The 19,844-nt window shown below is 36.4% G+C and overlaps 2 protein-coding genes across 2 annotated transcripts; one reads left to right on the top strand and one right to left on the bottom strand.

The window, feature by feature from the left end:
- Positions 1-572: 572 nt before the first annotated feature.
- LOC145678059 (synaptic vesicular amine transporter-like) lies at positions 573-8,517 on the bottom strand. The gene is made up of 3 exons (XM_081748215.1): positions 8,306-8,517; positions 5,294-5,395; positions 573-766 (listed from the first exon to the last, which is right to left on the bottom strand). Exons 1-3 carry the CDS (start codon positions 8,484-8,486, stop codon positions 588-590), a joined length of 462 nt encoding a protein of 153 aa, XP_081604341.1. The 5' UTR covers positions 8,487-8,517; the 3' UTR covers positions 573-587.
- An 8,749-nt stretch (positions 8,518-17,266) lies between these two features.
- On the top strand, positions 17,267-18,991 carry LOC145678058 (uncharacterized). The gene has a single exon (XM_081748214.1). It carries the CDS (start codon positions 17,291-17,293, stop codon positions 18,788-18,790), a length of 1,500 nt encoding a protein of 499 aa, XP_081604340.1. The 5' UTR covers positions 17,267-17,290; the 3' UTR covers positions 18,791-18,991.
- The last annotated feature ends 853 nt before the right edge of the window (positions 18,992-19,844 follow it).

Raw genomic sequence — 19,844 nt, 5'->3', positions numbered from 1 at the left:
GTGTGCACAATGTCAAAATTCAAGTTTGATTTTTCTGTATTTTCTCTCACCTCAATTCTCGACTAAATAAAGACTTTATTGAGATGAATGCATACTTGAAAACAGAAAATATTTAAGTCTTTACATTTGTCAAGTAGAAAGTCATTTAGTTTGATTTGAGTGTTGTATTCCACAGACAGATCTCAACAGCACTGCGGTTAGTATATCAAGTAAGGATAATATCCATAATTACTCCCATAGGAATATTTAGTAAACAGATTTTTGATTGTTCATATCTTAAGATCAATTGAGTGGGTCACGTCGATCAGCTTTAGACCTTCTGTCTCCTGACCAAATGAATGGTAACGCATCAAGTAGCTTTTGAGATTTTTGTCACCCGGACGGACACAGACAGACAGACAAAATACATCAAGGATATTTTGGAAAACCAAACTTCCTAAAAAAGTAACACAAAAATTAGGAAGGTAATTTATTACAATTGTAGTATTATCAGAAGTGGAACTTAAAATTGACAAGAAAATCATATATTGTAGAAAAATTTGTTATCCGTATTCTTTTTGGTCAGGTTTTAATGTAACGAAGTGCTCTTACCTGCCCATTTTATGTCCAAGAGGTCCAAAAAGATTTGTGCCGATGAGGTAGGAAATACTGGCTGGAAGGAATGTGACGCCAAGCTGCCAGCGATCTGCATTCATGGTATCCATCATCCATAATGGGAGGGATGGTTCTAACATTGCTATCCCCATATTTGCAAACGTAATCGCTCCTGGAAACAAATGTTTGAAATTTAGTTCATGAAAACTTTTCTTTAACCAATAAAGATTTATTACATTATTTCTCTTGGTAGGTTCTAAGTAGGTTAATGATCCGCATGGCTGGGAAGTGGTAATGCAAAAGTAAAGTTGAAAGTACGTTGGTCCAATGTAGGCCTACTTTAAAGTGACTGTTGGCCAACCAACAAATTGCCATTATTTATCTAACAACTTCGACCTGACACTCCTAATCGCAATCTTACTTCAATCTTGTTGCTCTACAGCGATCGAAGTTAAAAATCTAGTTCCGGTTCAAATAAAGAGTTAAGACAGAAAATGGTACCTATCTTACAACATTAAATCGATAAAAAAAAAAAAAAAAAAAAAACTACTCCCTGTCCATTTTCTTGTACGCCTTATATTTGGAGAACTACACAAAGTATAGCCGAACCTATACTATCACTTAACTCAAGTGTGCTTATTCCATAAAAAAGTACGAAAACTCGATTTAGGGGCCGTTAAAAAATTTTGTGGCCCTGATCCAGAAACTAATTATTGGTCAAGTTCGCAATCTTATGACCCATTTTTATTTGATCATTCCTAAAATTCTTGTTGCTTTATCTAGATGAATATTAAAACCAAAAGTTACAGAGGATTTCTTTCATTTCAGGTTTTAATAGAGAAGTAAGGGTGGAAGTAAAATATGTTCTTGGGACGCTTAATTTATTACAGAAGACCGACTCCTGCTATTTATTACCCCTTTTTGCCCCTAACGATCAATGTTAAAACGCCACTTGTGGTTTAAGTAGAGGGTTAAGAGAGAAAAAAATGTACCTATCTTTAGAACCTTAAATCGATTCTAAAGAAACACTTCTCGCTTTCCATTATCATGTTTACTCTATAGCGATAAACGTTAAAGCCAGAAGTGGCTGATTTCTGCAGGTCTAGTATGAATACAAGGTTAAAAGATAATATATTACCTACTCTTAAACGCTAAATTGATTATAAAAACTACTCCTCGCTATCTATTAGGTACCGTTTGTGCTCAGTTCGTTGTGATCATGGGCGGACCTAGGAATTGTTTGCTGGGGGAAGGGGGCAAACCTTTTACTTGGTCCCGGACCTGTGGAATACTTCCTGTATTCTGACGTTCTTATAGGTGGCATTTTTTTATTTTTTGTCATGAAGTTGGAAGGGCAATGTCCTCCCTATAGTTCAGCCCATGGTTGTGATCAACGTTAAAACCGGAAAAGGTTGATTTATAGTACTTTCAAAGGATGAATCACCTCCCTCAACGAACTCAATTACTAACTCTAGACCCTCTACATTTTGGCTAAAAATTGATGGTGATCCATCAAGTACTTATTGAGATTTGTTGTCTCCCGGACGGACAGGTAAATATATAACTTCTTAAAAATTAACGACCTCACCGAACTTCTTAAAAATTAATGATCTCATAGCTGCTTATTTCGTACATTTTTTTAAAAGCGTATATGCAGTGTTTGAAGTGGAAAAAAAGCAGATACAGTATGTTTTATTACGATTTTGATTCGACATACCGTCTATCTAAATGTTGAAATACAGTGAGGGTATGTTGCCTAAAATATTGCATTTCTATTTACATAATGACTGAAAACCACTGGAGAGCTTCTCTTTAGTTACGAGAGGGAAGAAGGCATAGGGAGACTTTGATCCCTCGCCAACAACTTTCTGAGAAAAATTAAAACATTCCCTTACTTATATTATAGAGAATTATACACGAAAATGCTCCAAACACCGAGTTTTTATATTAACAATTACCTGCGGGGAAAGTTTCCGGGTATACCAAGCTCCCGGAAGAATTGCCCCCACAGCAGACAACTCCTAGATCCGCTCATGCCCAAAACATGACATTTATATGAATTACGACAAGAAGACCACACACATACATACGAAAGAAACAATTCAATATAGCACATCAAAATATAAACTAGATGGACTTCTTTGAAGACACTTCATTTTAAAAACAAAAGGTAGAAAAAAGATAACAAAAATGTCGGTGTTGTCAACTTAGAAATTATTTCTACATAAGAAATAAAATCCTTTTGCGTGCAAAGCTATTCGTCAATTACTGTGTATAAAAATGAATTTATTAATGGTATTTAGCATCTGCTCTCCCTTGATGGTATGTCTTGATCACTAAAAACCAGATGCGGTATGCCTTCGTCAATGAAAAACCAGAGGCGGTATGCCTTCGTCAATGAAAAACCAGAGGCGGTATACCTTCGTCAATGAAAAACCAGATGCGGTATGCCTTCGTCAATGAAAAACCAGAGGCGGTATGCCTTCGTCAATGAAAAACCAGAGGCGGTATACCTTCGTCAATGAAAAACCAGAGGCGGTATGCCTTCGTCAATGAAAAACCAGAGGCGGTATAGTATACCACTGCATACCGTCTCACTTCGACCACTGCGTATATGGCATCATATATGAAACTAAGTATAAATTGCAAAAGCAACTTTATTAACGGATTTTAAAAACTAGACATACTTTTTCTATCCATTTATTTGTTATTAATTATTTCAATGTAAAAAATCAGAGTAACTCACAGACTTAATCATCAGCGCCTAGCCCAAACTGCAGTACGCAAAAACTAATGTAGGCAGTACTTTTATGGCATATATAAGACAAGAAACACTTTTCTGTTCTTTGGAAGTGCGAACTCTAAGGGTGATTTTTTCTGTCTTTTTTCAAAAGAGCACCCGATTATTTCAAGAGTTCCTGAAGTTTGAGATGAAAAAAAAAAAAAAAATCATCATACACTCTAGAACATAGGTTTTCAACCTTTTCCACTGGCGTGCCACCGAACATATATATATATATTTTTTTATTAATATCACCACAAATCGTACATACAACCAACAGCAGCTCGCGTACCACAGATTGAGAAGCCTTGCTCTAGAATAAACTGTTTAAAGAGTTTTCCACTTACTTCTTATCCGAATATGAGATTTGTGAGTTGAGTGATCGCTTACTATTTGCGTCCTTTGTCAACAGCAAAACTACATAAGAGGAGACCTACAATTTACCGAGGTACCTTCGATATTACTCACCGGGAATCGATCTCAGAATCTCATGTATTAAAGATGTACGCACTAGCCACTAAACCAGTAAAGAAGACTGTGACTTTGAAGTTGAGCGGAGAAATTTGACAGGGGACTAGCGACACATCAATCCATTTTTATGCTTTTTTTTAAAAAAAGGGGGGGGGGATCACTCAGAACATGCTGTTCTGATATTTGTTTATTGAATTTTGAGTCCTTTGTCCACATCAAGGCTATATGAGACATGGACCAAAAGTTTTAACGTTTTCGGGAGTCTGAACCACCCTAATGCGTTCAAGTTTTAGTACTCCCACCGGGAATCGAACTGGGGACTACGATCATCAAAGACACAATATACTCTGATGTGTGCATGTAACTTATTGCACTGTTTAAAAATTTTAAATAAAAAATAACCCAACCATAAAATTTAAAAATATCCTCATTAGTTCCAGCACCTGCCCACAGGCAGAATATTCAATAATAATAGTAATAATAATAATAATAATAATAATAATAATAATAATAATAATAATAATAATAATAATAATAATAATAATAATAATAATAATAATAAGTATATATAGAGCAACGTGACGTATTCAAAATACTGATGGAAGGTATGCAAGAAGTTCGATAGTCCCTTAGGTATACTACTGCTGGATTCATGACAGCCCACCCACCATGCCTTGTCTACGGCTCTTATGGGGCGTTTACACTTGGTCGATTTAGTCGCACGACTAAATCGACTCGTTGCATTTGCCACTAAATCGAAGCAACTAGGCCGAATCAGATCGATGGATGTGTTCAATTATTTCAACCACAGAAAATAGGGGGCGTTTACACTTGGTCGATTTAGTCGCACGACTAAATCGACTCGCTGCATTTGCCACTAAATCGAAGCAACTAGGCCGAATCAGATCGATGGATGTATTCAATTATTTCAACCACAGAAAATAGAACGTCTTTCAATTCGGTTGCCAGTCGATTAGTCGCCTTCGATCAACAAGCGATTAAGTTGAAGTCCCGTTTACACGGTCGATTAGTTGAAAGTGACGTCAATTCAACTGAATCGAACGCAAATCGACTAAGTGTAAACGCCCCAATAGAACTTCTTTCAATTCAGTTGCCAGTCAATTAGTCGCCTTCGATCAACAAGCGATTAAGTTGAAGTCCCGTTTACACGGTCGATTAAGTTGAAAGTGACGTCAATTCAACTGAATCGAACGCAAATCGACTAGGTGTAAACGCCCCATTATTCTCCGGGGCCTGCTCCGAGCGGAAATTCCTGTGGAAATGATTAGTCTAACTGGTGAATTATTAGAGTAATGAACAAGATCTAGCTAATTTCTTATAATTGTATCACTGTCACAGTTCTGTTTAATGTTAATGGACAAAATTACTTTGGTTTCTCTAATTACTAATGTAGCAACGTAAAGATTGTCATTAGAATGTTCTTACCTGCAGCAACGACAATGTACGGGTCCTTAATCAAAGTAAAAATCGATGGAGGATCCTGATCTTTTTTCACAATTCCTGGCTGTAGAACAAGCAACTGTAGTACTTTGAAAATTAAAAAAAAAAAAAAAAGTTATTAGGAAGTAAATATAACACACACGATTGAAGAACATATATTTTTTAAAAAAAAATGAGCAAGGAGAAAATAAGGGTTCACAATAAAGACACATGCATTAATCTTTTCATTTGACATGCGTCTAATTTTTATAGTCGTTTTAAATTCAGCAAAAACTGCCACAATATGTTCAGTACCAGTCAGGATTCCATGCTCTATAGCAGTGCTATTCACACTTTTTTTCTCGCGTACCCCTAAACACAGTTCGCAATCAAATTGTGTATCCCTGAAACTGTTTAAAAGAAAATTGAAATTAACTTATTGAACTTAATACATATATTCTGTTGATTAACAAGGGGAGCAAATAGAGACCCAACAAAAGGACAATCATTGTGCCAATCAAAAGGCTATTTACAGGGGAATAAATGCAGATGAGGACAATGTTAAAAATTCAAAAACTACAAGTAACTTTAGAACTAACCTGTTAATAAGATAGCTGAGCTTGTTTCCGGGACTCCAACTCCTCGATTCTTTGTCGAATCTTCGGGAGTGCGAGAATCAGAGCTGATTCTGGATTCGAGCAATTTCTGTGCTTCATTTTTATTGATCTTAACGCAGAGAAACCATTGGAAAGGAAATAAATTCTCAAACTATGATAATTCAATAAATATTGGTAATATGCTTATTTTAGGATTATGTATCCCCAGAAACATCTTCGCGTACCCCCAGTTGAATAGCACTGCTCTATAGTGCTGAAAATGACAACTCGTGTAAAAGGCTTTTTTTTTCTTGCTATTGTAAGAGATCAAAGTACTTTTTGTGAAATGAATAATAATTGAGGTATGCAAGTGAACACCTACATTAGGTCGTTTAAAAAAACATTGAGCCTTTTGCGCATATGGTGTTGTGTCTCAAGTCTCAGGGTATATGAGTCCTAGCGGGTCAAGCCTAATGTCATTTAAAAACTGACAGTTGAAGCTGGTAGATATGCAAAAAAGTGTTTGGAATTCTTATAATGAGACATAATGTATTACCCATGAAGACTAATGAACTTTCAGCAAACCTGCATTACATTTTAACAATTTTATTTTGATAAAGGCAAAATGCTGCGCAGCTCCGTGAAAAAAAAAAAAAAAGTTCTCTTAACGGACAAGATAGGTTATCTCAAAATAAACATTGAAATGTGGTTCACTCGCTTTCGTTCTAGAAATTTTGATGTCCAAGATGTTCCTCGCAGTGGGCGATTAATCACAGAAAAGAGTGATATTCTAGCAAAATGGAGTAAAATTTGTACGTAAGCGGTCATGACATCATCAATGATCTAAACCCATCATCAAATAGTGTTAAATCACTGGCTAAGAAAAAAAAAAAAAAAAGAGTGTCAACGTTTGGGTGCCACATGATGTGACAGAAACATTTACTTGCTGCGAATCTCTACTAAAACGTTACGAACTCAACCATTTCTGAAGCAGTTAATCACTAATAATGAAAAGTGGATAACCTGCAACAACAATGTACGACAAAGATCGTGGTCGAAGCGAGAAGCTCCACAGTTCTGTAGTAAAACTCACAGTGACACTCAGGAAGGTCATGTTGTGCGTTTGGTTGTCATAACATCACGAGCTGCTACTGCCGAGCAGAATGACTCAAACCTGTGCTGTCGACAATTAGCCCGAGTGCACTTAGCAGTTGAAAAGAAACTGACTGGACAACGCCAGACCACATTTCTGTTTAACGGCCCATCAGAAATTGAGAGAAGTTGGCTGGGAGGTTTTGATTTAATTTAATTTAATTTTCAGTTTAGTGTCCCTTTCAGTAGCGAAACTATATGAGACTTGGATCTGCAGCTAACGTGGAATCCGAACCACATGAGCTCCCGTCGGTAATCGAACCCGGGTCTCCCACGCCAAAGACGCGGAAGCCAATCTTTTTGCCACGAGGGAGCTCGACTTCAAAGTTTCAATGCATGCACCGTATATACCGGACCTGGCACCGTTCGACTACAATTTGCTTCAGTCTTTGCAGATCTCTCTGAATGGTGTTACGTTATAGGTCTGTAAAAACCATGTTCCGTAAGTTAAAAAAAAAAATCACATTAGTTCTAAAGCGACGGAATTATAGTGTTGCCGGAAAAATGGCAGATCATTGTAGAAAATGGTGCATATGGGGTTTCATAATATTATTTCAAATAACAATACATATATTCGCAATTTGACCACCAAAGGTTAAATAGCTTTTAGAGAACCTGAGAGATAAACATATAATTAATTATTCAGTTCTTAAGTAGTTCATGTATATACGTGGTATCCCGAACTATCACAGCTCTAAACGAATCGAATTTATGACAGTTAGAGAAAACTTACATCGAGCACTGACGTGAAAAATTAGAAACTAAGCTCAAAGACATATCTCCACTCTAAGTTTCTTACACAGTTTTCTGAAACAGTATATTTTAGTGAATTCAAGATATCTAACAGGTTTCAATCTCAAAAGTTACAATTTTAGACACGAAATCCTGTTGACTGTCTGATATTTGCAGGGTTATTTTTTGGTTCAATCCGGGACACATCAGATCATGGGCGTCTCTGGCGGGGGGACGGGGGGGACGTGTCCCCCCAATATTTTGAAGTGACAATCTAAAATTCCGCTGAGATACTAGCAGTTAGATCATTTCCTTTGATGTCCCCCCCAAATTTTACATGCCAGAGACGCCAATGCATCAGATGTATATTATATTTACAAGGTAACTAATTACATTTACCTAAGTATATTTGACTAATTGTGAATATTATACTGTCAAATCATGCGAGCGTTTGAAAGTCTGGATAATACTTCGATGTGAAGAAGATGCTCATCATATAGATAAAATCTAAACAACGGACTTAATACTGCATACTTACACCCGTCACCAAGAGCGAGGGCTGCCAAAATAAGAAACGGCGCTGACTTCCCTACAAATTGATACATTACACCACCAAATGGGGGACCAATAAGAACTCCTAATGCTAAGCCTCCGAGAGCGATGCCCATTGCGTTGCCTCTTTCTTTGTCATCCGGATACCTCTCAGCAAGCATCCCCATTCCTTGAAAAAGAAAAATTATTTGGAGTTAAAGTGAAAGTATTTTCACTACTGCTAAGAGATGAGTCATTATATGAAAAAAAAAAAAAAAAACACTAACATGTAAATACATTTTGAAATTAATCAGTATATTATAGTAGTCATATGAAAAATAAAGCACAAATCCATCTGTCCAATGTAATCACACGTTCAAAAAAATATTATTCATTTCCCAAAAGTAATGCTGCAAAGTGTAACGTGGGTTCCTGTCACCACGGCATGGCGCATCCTCAGGTTGCGGATCGAGGATAAGGCCTCTAGATATAGAGGTTAGCTGCGAATATACTGAATAAGCAGTCGCGGACAGCCGACTAGGAGTGGTCCTCCAGCCTGGGGTTTTAGGTAAGGCTGACAACCTCATCCTGTAAAATAAAGCACTTGTTCAGAAATATTCACAAAAGCCTCGGACAAGGACTGATAACTTGCCACGACCTCAGCAAAAGAAAATGAACATGAGATTTGAAACATGGAATATTAGAAGTCTTTATAGGGCAGGTGCGTTAAAATCCGTAACGAGTGAGTTAGAGAAATACAGGATGGACCTAGTAGGAGTTCAGGAAGTTAGGTGGGAAGGAAATGGATCTGTGAATTCCGGAAATTTTACGTTCTTTTACGGGGAAGGAAATAAAAATCACCAGTTAGGAACAGGGTTTTTCGTTCACAAACAAATATTACCAGCAATTAAACGGATGGAATTTGTTACTGACAGACTTTCTTTTATTACTCTTAAGAGACGGTGGTGTGATATTATTGTTTTAAATGTACATGCCCCAACTGAAGATAAGTATGACGATATAAAAGACAGTTTTTACGAAGAAGTGGAACGGATATTTGACCAACTCCCGCCATATCATATGAAAATTCTATTAGGGGATATCAATGCGAAGGTAGGACGAGAGGATATCTTCAAACCGATTATAGGGAACGAATGTTTGCATAAGGAAAGTAATGACAACGGTGTTAGACTCGTGAACTTTGCAACATCCGAAAACCTAATCGTGAAGAGTACAAAATTCCCACATCGCGACGTTCATAAATACACTTGGACATTACCAGACGGAAAATCACATAATCAAATCGATCACGTTTTAGTAGATAGAATAAGGCAATCTAGCATAATTGATGTCCAGTCGTTTAGAGGGGCTGATTGTGACACTGATCACTGCCTGGTAGCAGCCATAATACGAGAGAGATTATCGTTGAATAAAGGTAATATTCATTGTCCGAAAACGGAGAGATTCAATTTAAAGAAATTAGAAGAGAGCCAGGTAAGAGAGGAATACCAGATTGAACTTTCGAATAGATTCTCGGCTTTAGAAGATTCGAAGTGCACTAGTGTTGAGGATACCTGGATTGAAATTAGAGATAGCATTAAAATTTCAGTAAAAGAAAAATTGGGACACGCGGAAATATGTAGGAACAAACCATGGTTCGACCAGGAATGCATTAAACTAGCAGAGAAGAGAAAACAGACAAAAGTACATTGGCTACAAAATCCGAATGAAATAACTACCCAAATTTCGCTGATATCAGGCGGGAAACTTCCAAAACTTTTAGAACAAAGAAACGCGATTTTTTGAAAGCTAAAATTAAGGAACTTCAAGATAATAGTAAAATAAAAACATCCGGGACATGTATAAGGGGATCAGCGAATTTAAGAAAGGCTATCAACCTTGTGCTTATATATTAAAGAAAGCTGACGGAACAGTTCTCACTAATACGGATAGCCTCTTAAATAGATGGAAAGATTTCTTTGACGATTTGCTTAACACGCAACCAAAAACTACTATGCGTGGAGAAGAGGAGATACACACCGCAGAACCGTATATTCCAGAACCCAACCGAATAGAAGTAGAAACCGCTATAAAGAAATTAAAGAAACACAAATCTCCTGGTGTAGATGAAATTCCGGCTGAGTTAATTTTAGCTGGAGGCGAAAACTTGTGGAACAAGATACACAAGCTCATTCTCCTTATCTGGAACAAGGAAGAATTGCCACAAGAGTGGAAAGAATCAATCATTGTTCCAATTCACGAGAAATGTGACAAAACTGACTGTAATAATTACCGAGGCATTTCTCTTCTGTCAACATCCTATAAAATCCTTTCAAATATTCTATTAGCAATATTGACCCCATACGCAGATGAAATTATTGGAGATTATCAGTGTGGATTTAGACGAAATCGATCAACTATCGACCAAATATTTACCATTCGCCAAATACTCGAAAAAAAGTGGGAATACAATGCCCCGGTACACCAACTATTTATTGATTTTTAGAAAGGCGTACGACTCGGTTAGGAGAGAAACATTATACAACGTTCTTACAGAACTTGGAATACCGAGAAAGCTAATTAGATTAATTAAAATATGTTTAAATGAATCCCAAAGTAAAGTCCGGGTAGGAAAATTTTTGTCCACCAGCTTTCACGTCGAAAATGGCCTGAAACAAGGAGATGCGTTGTCGCCATTATTATTTAACTTTGTTCTGGAATACGCTATAAGTAGTGTTGTAAATAGAAAAAAAACGTTCGTGTTTTTTCAGAAATGTACGTTTTTTTTAGAAAAAAAAACATTGCCTCTCGTTTTTTTTTCTAAATTTCGTTTTTTTTTTCAAATAGGCATTTCTAATGCATCTTACGTCTGTTTAAGTATTAAATATTTTTATGTAGGTATAATCACCGTAAAATGCAACATAAATTAAACGCTAGATACTGATACGCTACAAATATTTTACAATTTACAGGAATGCCATACCTATTAACAATTCGGGTTTCAGCAGTTTTCATCAATATCAACTAAGAAATAAAAGTAGAAATGAAATTTTGTTTTTTCGTGAAAGCAGACCTTTAATAAGTACGAAAATAATGTCACGAACAGTATAAAATTCAAATAACTTGTCTAAAGGTAAAAACTAATACTAATATGCCTAATAGTATTTTTCTAAATGTCATATATAAATAATTTGTCGACTAGATATATATGATATGCCGGCTCTACCATATATGCAACATGTGCATTTGCGTGGAGCGGCAAGTTTGGATGGTCCGGTAAAATCTGTCATAAGTATATTATTTAAATTAAATATTTCTTGTTGGAAACAGACTACATGATGATGGTAGTTACATTTACTAAGCTGACCTCCTATTTGAATACTACATTCATAAATTATGTTTAGTTTGCATTTGGTCAAGGCCACATGGACAATGCTAAAGCAAATGGTTAAATAAATCCCAGCACAAATTGCTTGATTGTTGCCAAATGGAAGAATTTAGTTCTCGAATAGTAGTGAATATCTGTTCCAGTTAGTAAGTTATCACAGTTTTGATATGACAACTAGTCTTGTTTTTGTCAGAAACAAGTTCCTTATCATTGAAGGTAGAAACAAGTTTTTTTAAAAAAAATGTTAACAGATATTGAAGAGAAATTAAGAAATAAAGATAAAAGAGCTAGTTGCACTGGAATTGCAAACTGATACATTGAGATCGAAGCTCGATAGTGAATTCTATAAAAAGGATTACCATTTTTCCTCTGCAGGTGTGTTTGCTTTATCTTTCACTAACGTAATAGATTAATATTTTTTTTGAAAAAAAAAGACACAACGGGATTGCATTTTTAGTAAGTATTTAAGCCTTTCTGAGTGCAACTGCACTTACCCTCACCTTTGTTGTCCATGCTGGAGTAGCATACTTAAAATCATGACTTTTAAGATTTGTTCTTTCTGGAGAAAGGGGAAGGCGGCAAATTAATCCATTGCATGGGGCGACAAATTGACTAGGACCGGCCCTGATGACATGTATATAAAAGACATGAATATAGGATGACACAATTTGAAGTAATGCAGCGTGTTTCAAAATTAATATTTGGGTTTTGAAATTTTGTAGTATCTATTACAATTAACTTACAATTATAAATATTATATCAAATGAAAGAGCAACTCAAACAGTTTTGTACGCACGCATGTACATGCATTGTTTCTTCTGTCTGCCGTTAGAAAGAGCAAGCAGAAAAGATGTAGACTAGAGAGCAGAAAGTTTTTTTGTGTTTTAATAAAGACAATCTGTACAGTGCAACTGTCTGTGTGAAGAAGACGCTTGCAACTACGTCCTTATCGTTTGCAGTTGCTACAGGTCTAAAGCCTACAGATTACAGTTTACGTGCCAATTTCGCAAGTGAAATATTGCTGCATAACAATGAAAATTTTCTGGATCGTGTAGTCTTCAGTGATAAATAGACATTTCACCTAAGATCTAATGTGAACACTCATAATGTTTGTATCTGGCCGTCAGCAAATCCTCAGGAGATGGTACACTTGAAATGAGACCCCTAAATTGAATGTGTTTTGTGCCATATGGTGGAAAGTTTATGAGCCTTTCTCACCTATCGACTAGATGTGTGCCGTGTGACAAATGAATCTCACATTGAACACTTGTAGCAAAGACTGTTTGAGGTGCTCTTTTACTTGATGCATTGCTTATAATTGTACGTAAAATGTAATAAGTACTACGAAGACTTAAAACCCCAAAATTCATTTTGAAACACCCTGCATTTCTCACCAACAGTGTTGGAACTAAGATGTAAAACGAAGAGAAAATTTTCCTTATAAAGTATTGTTTACAACAACTATATTATTATTAGTCGAGACTATAACTACAACAACAACACGAGTTAGTAGTCAAAAAATGTAATCAAATGTATACTCGGTGGCCCAGGTAGCCAAAGTGGCACACACGGGTGTGTCATTTGTTTAATCCGCTCCTGTGTGGACACTAATTAAGATATTGGGATATTATTCTTGCAAAATATGGTTGGACTATAGTTTATCATATTATTTTTTTTCTTCTGGTGTCGAATTTCCTTCTCAAATATCACTCCAGTCAAAAATTCGAGAATTTTCTAATTTCGAATTTCCTTTACTTCTTTTTTCCCTGTAGCTTCCTTCGTTGTAGAAAGACCTCCTTATACTTGCCAGGTAGATACCTCGGATGGATACCTAACTGTTGACATCAATTAGACGGGCCTGCGCGCAGTGTTCCCAATTAGGAAAATTAAAATTTTCCTAAATTTGGGGGAAAAATTAGAAATTTTTGTTTATAAATCCGTACCTATACGTCTGAGTGAAAGTCAACTTACGCCAATCGAACATTTGTCCTTACTTAACAAACGCAAGTACAGATCGTTACAATGTGGTAATTAGGGAACGCACGAAAAATTCGTATTTAGGTTCTAACCCTTGATTTTTCTAGTTTTTCCCTACTTTTCTGTTTACAGTAATATATTTTTGGTAATTAGATGTTTTGTTCCTTAAATATCGTCGTGTACCTATATTTAATTTAAGATAGTTTGCGTCTGTCTGGTAGCAGTGTTACCAGCTACAGAAAATTTTAATTCCAGATTTTAGGGGGAAATTTTGAAAAAAAATATCTGTTTTGTCTCTATTATTTCCCTCTTGTTGGCTATATCGGACCAAACGTACCAGTATCTGGAAGTCTTGTCTTTGCTCTACACAACACATTATAGAAAGTTTCAATAGGATAATTAGGGGAAGTACAGTAGACCTTGTTCTCTAATTGGGAAGGTAACTGTGATTTTTTTAAAGGTAGAATGAGATATGTTTTATTGACATGCTGACTTTATTAGATATCGTCACAATACTTGTAGGATATATTAGAGGGATACCAAAGCTTATTTTAAGATAGTTTGTGTGTGTCTGATAGTAGTGTTGCCAGCTACAGAAAATTTTAATTCCAGATTTTAGGGCAAATTTTGAAAAAAAAAAAACCTTTTTATTTCTATTATTTCCTTCTTGTTCGCTACATTCGAACAAACGTACCAGTGTCAAACAGCCTCATCCTTAGCCTACACAGCGCACCATAAAAAGTTTCACTAGAATAATTAGGGAAAGTACAGTTGAGGTTTATAATAAACCATGTTCTGTAAGTGGTAAGAAAATGGTGAATTTCTGAGGTAGAATGAGATTTTTAAAAAAAATTCATGCTTACTTTGTTATATATCGCCATAATACTTGTAGGATATATTCTTGGAGTACTAAGGGCTATTTTCAGATAGTTTTCGTCTGTCTGATGGCAGTGTTTCCAGCCAAAACAATTAATTCCCGCTTTTAGGTGAAAAATTCGGAAAATTTCCCTTTTCCCCTCTATTATTACCCTCTTGCTGACTACATTGAAACAAACGTACCACTACCTGAAAGCTTCCTCTTTTCCCTACAGAACGCACCATAAAAAGTTTCAATAGGATAATTAGAGAAGCTGTAGCCCCGGCATATTTGATTTTTGCTTGTGAGGCGTAAAAAGCGTCAAAATTTCATGTGTATGACAGAATTTTTTCTTTCCCTCTTTGAATGGAAGCAAGCGACTTCAGGATTTCACTGTACCTTGTCAACACACCAAATATTTTTTTAGGCGACTTGAACCCATATAGCAGCAGTGGTACTAGATACAAAAAATTTTGAAATTCGGTTAGGGAATTTTTTGTAAATTTTTACCCCTACATTTCCCTCAATAATTTCCCACCCATTCAAAACACTGCAATGCAACTTACACCAAAAGATAGCCACATCCATTTTCTAAAAAACAAGGTCTTAACCATATCAAACGAATGAATGGTTTTTGAGCAATAAGTCACTAACTGGAAATGTAGGAAAACGCCAAAAATGACCTGGGGCCGAAAGGAATAATCACACAATTTTGCTAGTATATAGGTGCAAATAAACAAAAGATTTGTAAGTTACGAGGGCTTCGACTCAAGTTCTGTTGATTATTTCAATAATCTGCGATGTAAATCAATAAATAATAGTTGCCAGAAAAAAACAGACATTTGAAAAAAAAACATGAAAAAGAACGATGTTTTTTATTGAAAAAAAACTTCACAGAAAAAAACCGTTTTTTTACAACACTAGCTATAAGGAAAATCAAAGATAGCAACCAGGGCCTAGAGTTGAACGGTATTTACCAGGTTATGACATATGCTGATGATGTAAATTTAATAGGGGATGATAGGAGAACAATAGAAAGAAATGCAGAGATCTTATTAGACGCTTGCAGGTAGGGGAGACCGGGTATGGTTGTAACACGTCTTGGTTGTAACAGGTCTAATATTTTTTACTCTATTCGACTGGGAACCCTGATTCTTCAGCCGCCTCACCCTCTTTGTATGTTCAGTGCGTGGAGGACATTGCATGGTGATTGTGTTGTGCGTCTGTGTTTTAGAAGGAAAAAATTGTTTTTGAACTAGGTAAGTAAAATTTTGAGTCTTACGAAATATTGTATTAATTTATAATAATATTGGTGATAGGTACAATTTGTTAATGTTAGCTGATAAACATGAACCTTAAGTATCGTGGAGATCTTTTAAACAGTACGAATAGAAAGACAAACAACGCCAGGATGGCGCCATGTTGGTGCGGGTGTGTGGGGGTTGGTTGTAACAGAGAGGGCGGGGCTGGTTGTAACACTTGTTACAACCAACCACATGGGTACCGTTATCTCTTTCAAGACAGGAATCGTGTTCCTTCATATAATCGTTACTACCGTTTTCTAGTATTATATGAACAATTTTGTTTCTGATTCCTTCGGTATATTGAATAGAAGATATATCCGGTGTTTCTGTAAGTTTGTTATGCATAAGGTGCTGATCTAACAGGCAAAATGTGGACTCTTGACTAGAAATAATTCGAGCTCCGTTTAAACTGTTGAAGAAATGAGAAGTATCAAAAAAAAAAAAAAAAAAAAGTTCGATCTCAAACAAATTAAAAATATGAGCCATTTTATCTATTGTATCTTTGATATTTTAATCGTTTTAATCGTTTTAACTTCTTGTCGAGTTGAGCAATATTATTTTTCTTTTTGGCACATTTATTTATAATTCCATAGGTTACATCCATTTTGAAAACTAAATAAAAATAGTAGCATGAGATCAATTTCCAGTATGTGAACGGCGACAGATTGATAACATTAACATTGAAAGAAACCACTCGCAGAAGATCTATGGTTCCTTTTCCGCTAGAAATTACCCCAAAAAAAGTGAGTAAAAAATTAGAACATAAGAGAATTTTTAAAAAGTGTAGAATAAATTTTAATTATTGCCTTTAGGCATTCCGGGCACAGTTAAGGATAGAGTAGGGGAAAGCACGAGGAAGATAGCGTTAAGGTTCTATCCTGGCATTTGCTTAGAACCAAATTCTTGTAAACCTCAGATAGTCGACCTCACGGTTCAAACTCCTGTGCTTACCCGTTGCTGAGCTGAAGTCCATGACGTTACCGCCTTTACCACGAGGACTGAGTAAAAATAGGTTGGCTTATCAGTTCAAGGATCTATTTACTGACTTTAAAAATGTGTAACATTAAAACTTATTAATTAACTGTTTTTCTGTTTAATTTCAGAATGCCTCGCAATTACATCAGGAAGTCGACAAGAGGACAGACACCCCCTGACGTTATGCTGAAAGCTGCCAACCAAGTTATAGAGGGTAACTTCAGCATCCGTTCCGTAGCAGAAGAGTATGGTATTTGCCACGTCACTCTTTTTAGGTATGTAAAAAAACTTAAAAAACAGCGAAGTGAAGAGGAACAAGAAACAGCTAAGCCTGTTGTAGTGGGTTACATCAGAAACCGACAAGTGTTCAGTGATAGTCAGGAGAGTGAACTAGAGAAATATATTAAAACTGCAGCTAGCATTTATTTCGGACTCACTCCAAAGAACGTGAGGAAGTTAGCATATCAATGTGCTAGTGAATTCAATGTAGACATGCCAGCTACCTGGAAAACAAATGAATGCGCTGGTCCCGAATGGTTCAGTAAGTTTCTCCAGCGTCATCCTACACTATCTATCCGTGTTCCCGAAGCAACAAGTCTAGCTAGAGCCTCAGCTTTTAATGAAGTAAATGTAAAAATGTTTTTTAGTAAACTATCCGAAGTATTCGACCGGTACCATTTTCAGCCACACAACATCTTTAATGTAGACGAAACAGGAATTACAACTGTGCAAAAGCCTAGGAACATTGTTGCCCCAAAAGGAATAAAACAAATAGGTTCAATTACCTCTGCAGAAAGAGGACAACTTGTTACAATGTGTGTAGCGGTCTCTGCAATAGGCAATGTAATTCCACCTATGTTTGTGTTTCCACGGAAATCTTTCAAAGATCATTTTGTAAGAGATGGGCCTCCTGGATGCATTGGCACAGCGAATCCTAGTGGTTGGATGCAAGTTGAAAATTTCTACCATTTTATGACTCATTTTGTTCATAATGTGAGACCATCCAAGGAAAACCCAGTGTTATTGCTATTGGACAATCATGAATCTCACTTAGGAATAGACAACCTTAACTTTGCAAAGGAACATGGTGTTGTGCTTCTTTCTTTCCCACCTCACTGTTCGCACAAATTACAACCACTTGATCGAACAGTGTTTGGGCCATTGAAAAAGTTCATTGCTGCAGAGCAAGATGCGTGGATGCGTAACAACCCAGGCAAAACCATGACCATATATGACCTACCATCTCAAGTAAGAAATGCTTTGCCACGTGCAGCAACACCTGTCAACATCATTAATGGATTCCGTACGACGGGAATTTCTCCATATGATGAAAACATTTTTACAGAAGCTGATTTTGCACCTTCTTCGGTAACAGATCATCCGCAGACTCACAATGAATCGAATTCTGCATCTCAGCAACGTTCCAACGAAAATCTCACAGCAACTGGAACAACAGGAACTGTAATACCTGAGCGAACATTGGAAACATCGAAGAGTTCTGCTACAAATGAAGACTTCGAAGCTGAGGCAGTTTTGCCTTCAACTTCAACTGAAAAAGCTTCTGTAATGTTATCTGTGCCTTCTTTTTCTCCGGAAGTTGTCTCTCCATTACCGAAATCTGTTCCGAGAAAAGTTTCACGAGCTGGAAGAAAGAAGAGAAAGTCAGCTATTTTAACGGACACACCAGAGAAAAATGCCTTAGAGGAAGAGAAAAGATCAGTGCAAGCCATACGGAGGAAGAAGTTGTCATATAATCATGAACAGAAGAAAAATGTGTCTGCTGTAATCAAGAAGAGGAGCTGTTATTCGTCTGATGATGATTCCGATGACGTTACTACTCTATGTCTTGTTTGTTGTGAATTATACTCCTGTAGTCGCCCAGGTGAAAAGTGGATTCAGTGTAGTGTTTGCAAAGGCTGGGCCCATGTTTCCTGTACAAATGGCAGTGCTCAATATTTGTGTGCAAATTGTGATTCAGACGACTCAGAATGAAGATTGGTGATAAGTTTGTTCTTAATTTTTGAGAACGTCGACTTACTTTTTAGCAGTGTGTATTTAGTTTTGTGTAGTAGAATTGTGCAGTGAGTAGATTAGTTTATGTATAGTTCGTAAGATTCCTTTGAATTTTAACGGGAAGAATAACGCTTAAGGCACCATCACGGGCTTCCCCTGGTTGAAGTAAGTGGAAACCTCAGCCAGGAAGAACAACCACGGGGCTCTCTCACTATATCTGTATTATTTTTAAACTGTTACAACCAACCCCAGCCCATGTTACAACCAACCCCATGGTCGGGGTTGGTTGTAACAGTTGACTATTTTTCTTTTTCTTTTTTTTCCTCGAAAACTATTAACATAAATGCAATTATTATATTATATTTTGTAACGAGAAGGAATAAAGTTTCATTTACATATATTTATTTGTTGAAATTTCTAAAGACATTGCAGCAATTCAGCTTCAAGTAAAAAGTGTTACAACCATACCCGGTCTCCCCTACATGGGTTTAGAAGTAAATGCAGAGAAAACTAAATACATGGAAGTACGTCGGGACCGTAATACGGCAAATTATGGATGCGTTAAAATATTGAATAATACTTTTGATAAAGTAAATAGTTTCAAATATCTAGGATCAATATTAACAGGCGAAAATCATATTCACGAAGAAATTAAATGTCGACTAAATGCAGGGAATTCGTGTTACTATTTAGTTCAAAATCTCTTGTCGTCGCGAATTCTGTCGAGGAATTTGAAGCTTAAAATATACAAAACGATAATCATGCCTGTTGTTCTGTATGGTTGCGAAACATGGTCGCTTACTCTGAGGGAAGAACATAGACTGAAAGTATTTGAGAACAAGATCGTAAGAAGAATATTCGCACCCAAGAGGAACGGGAATGGGGAATGGTGGAAACTTCATAGCGAGGAACTACATAATTTATACGGTTTACCCAACATTGTTAGGGTCGTCAAGTCTAGGAGGCTTAGGTGGGCAGGGCATGTAGCTAGAATGGAAGAATGTAGAAACGCTTTCAAAGTCTTGATTGGAAG

The sequence above is a fragment of the Thermobia domestica genome, unplaced genomic scaffold (assembly GCF_964235325.1).
Source record: "Thermobia domestica unplaced genomic scaffold, izTheDome1.hap1.1 HAP1_SCAFFOLD_1784, whole genome shotgun sequence".
In the NCBI taxonomy this organism is placed as follows: domain Eukaryota; kingdom Metazoa; phylum Arthropoda; class Insecta; order Zygentoma; family Lepismatidae; genus Thermobia; species Thermobia domestica.
Note: the sequence above shows the minus strand (reverse complement) of the source record. Positions and strands in the feature narration are given on the sequence as shown.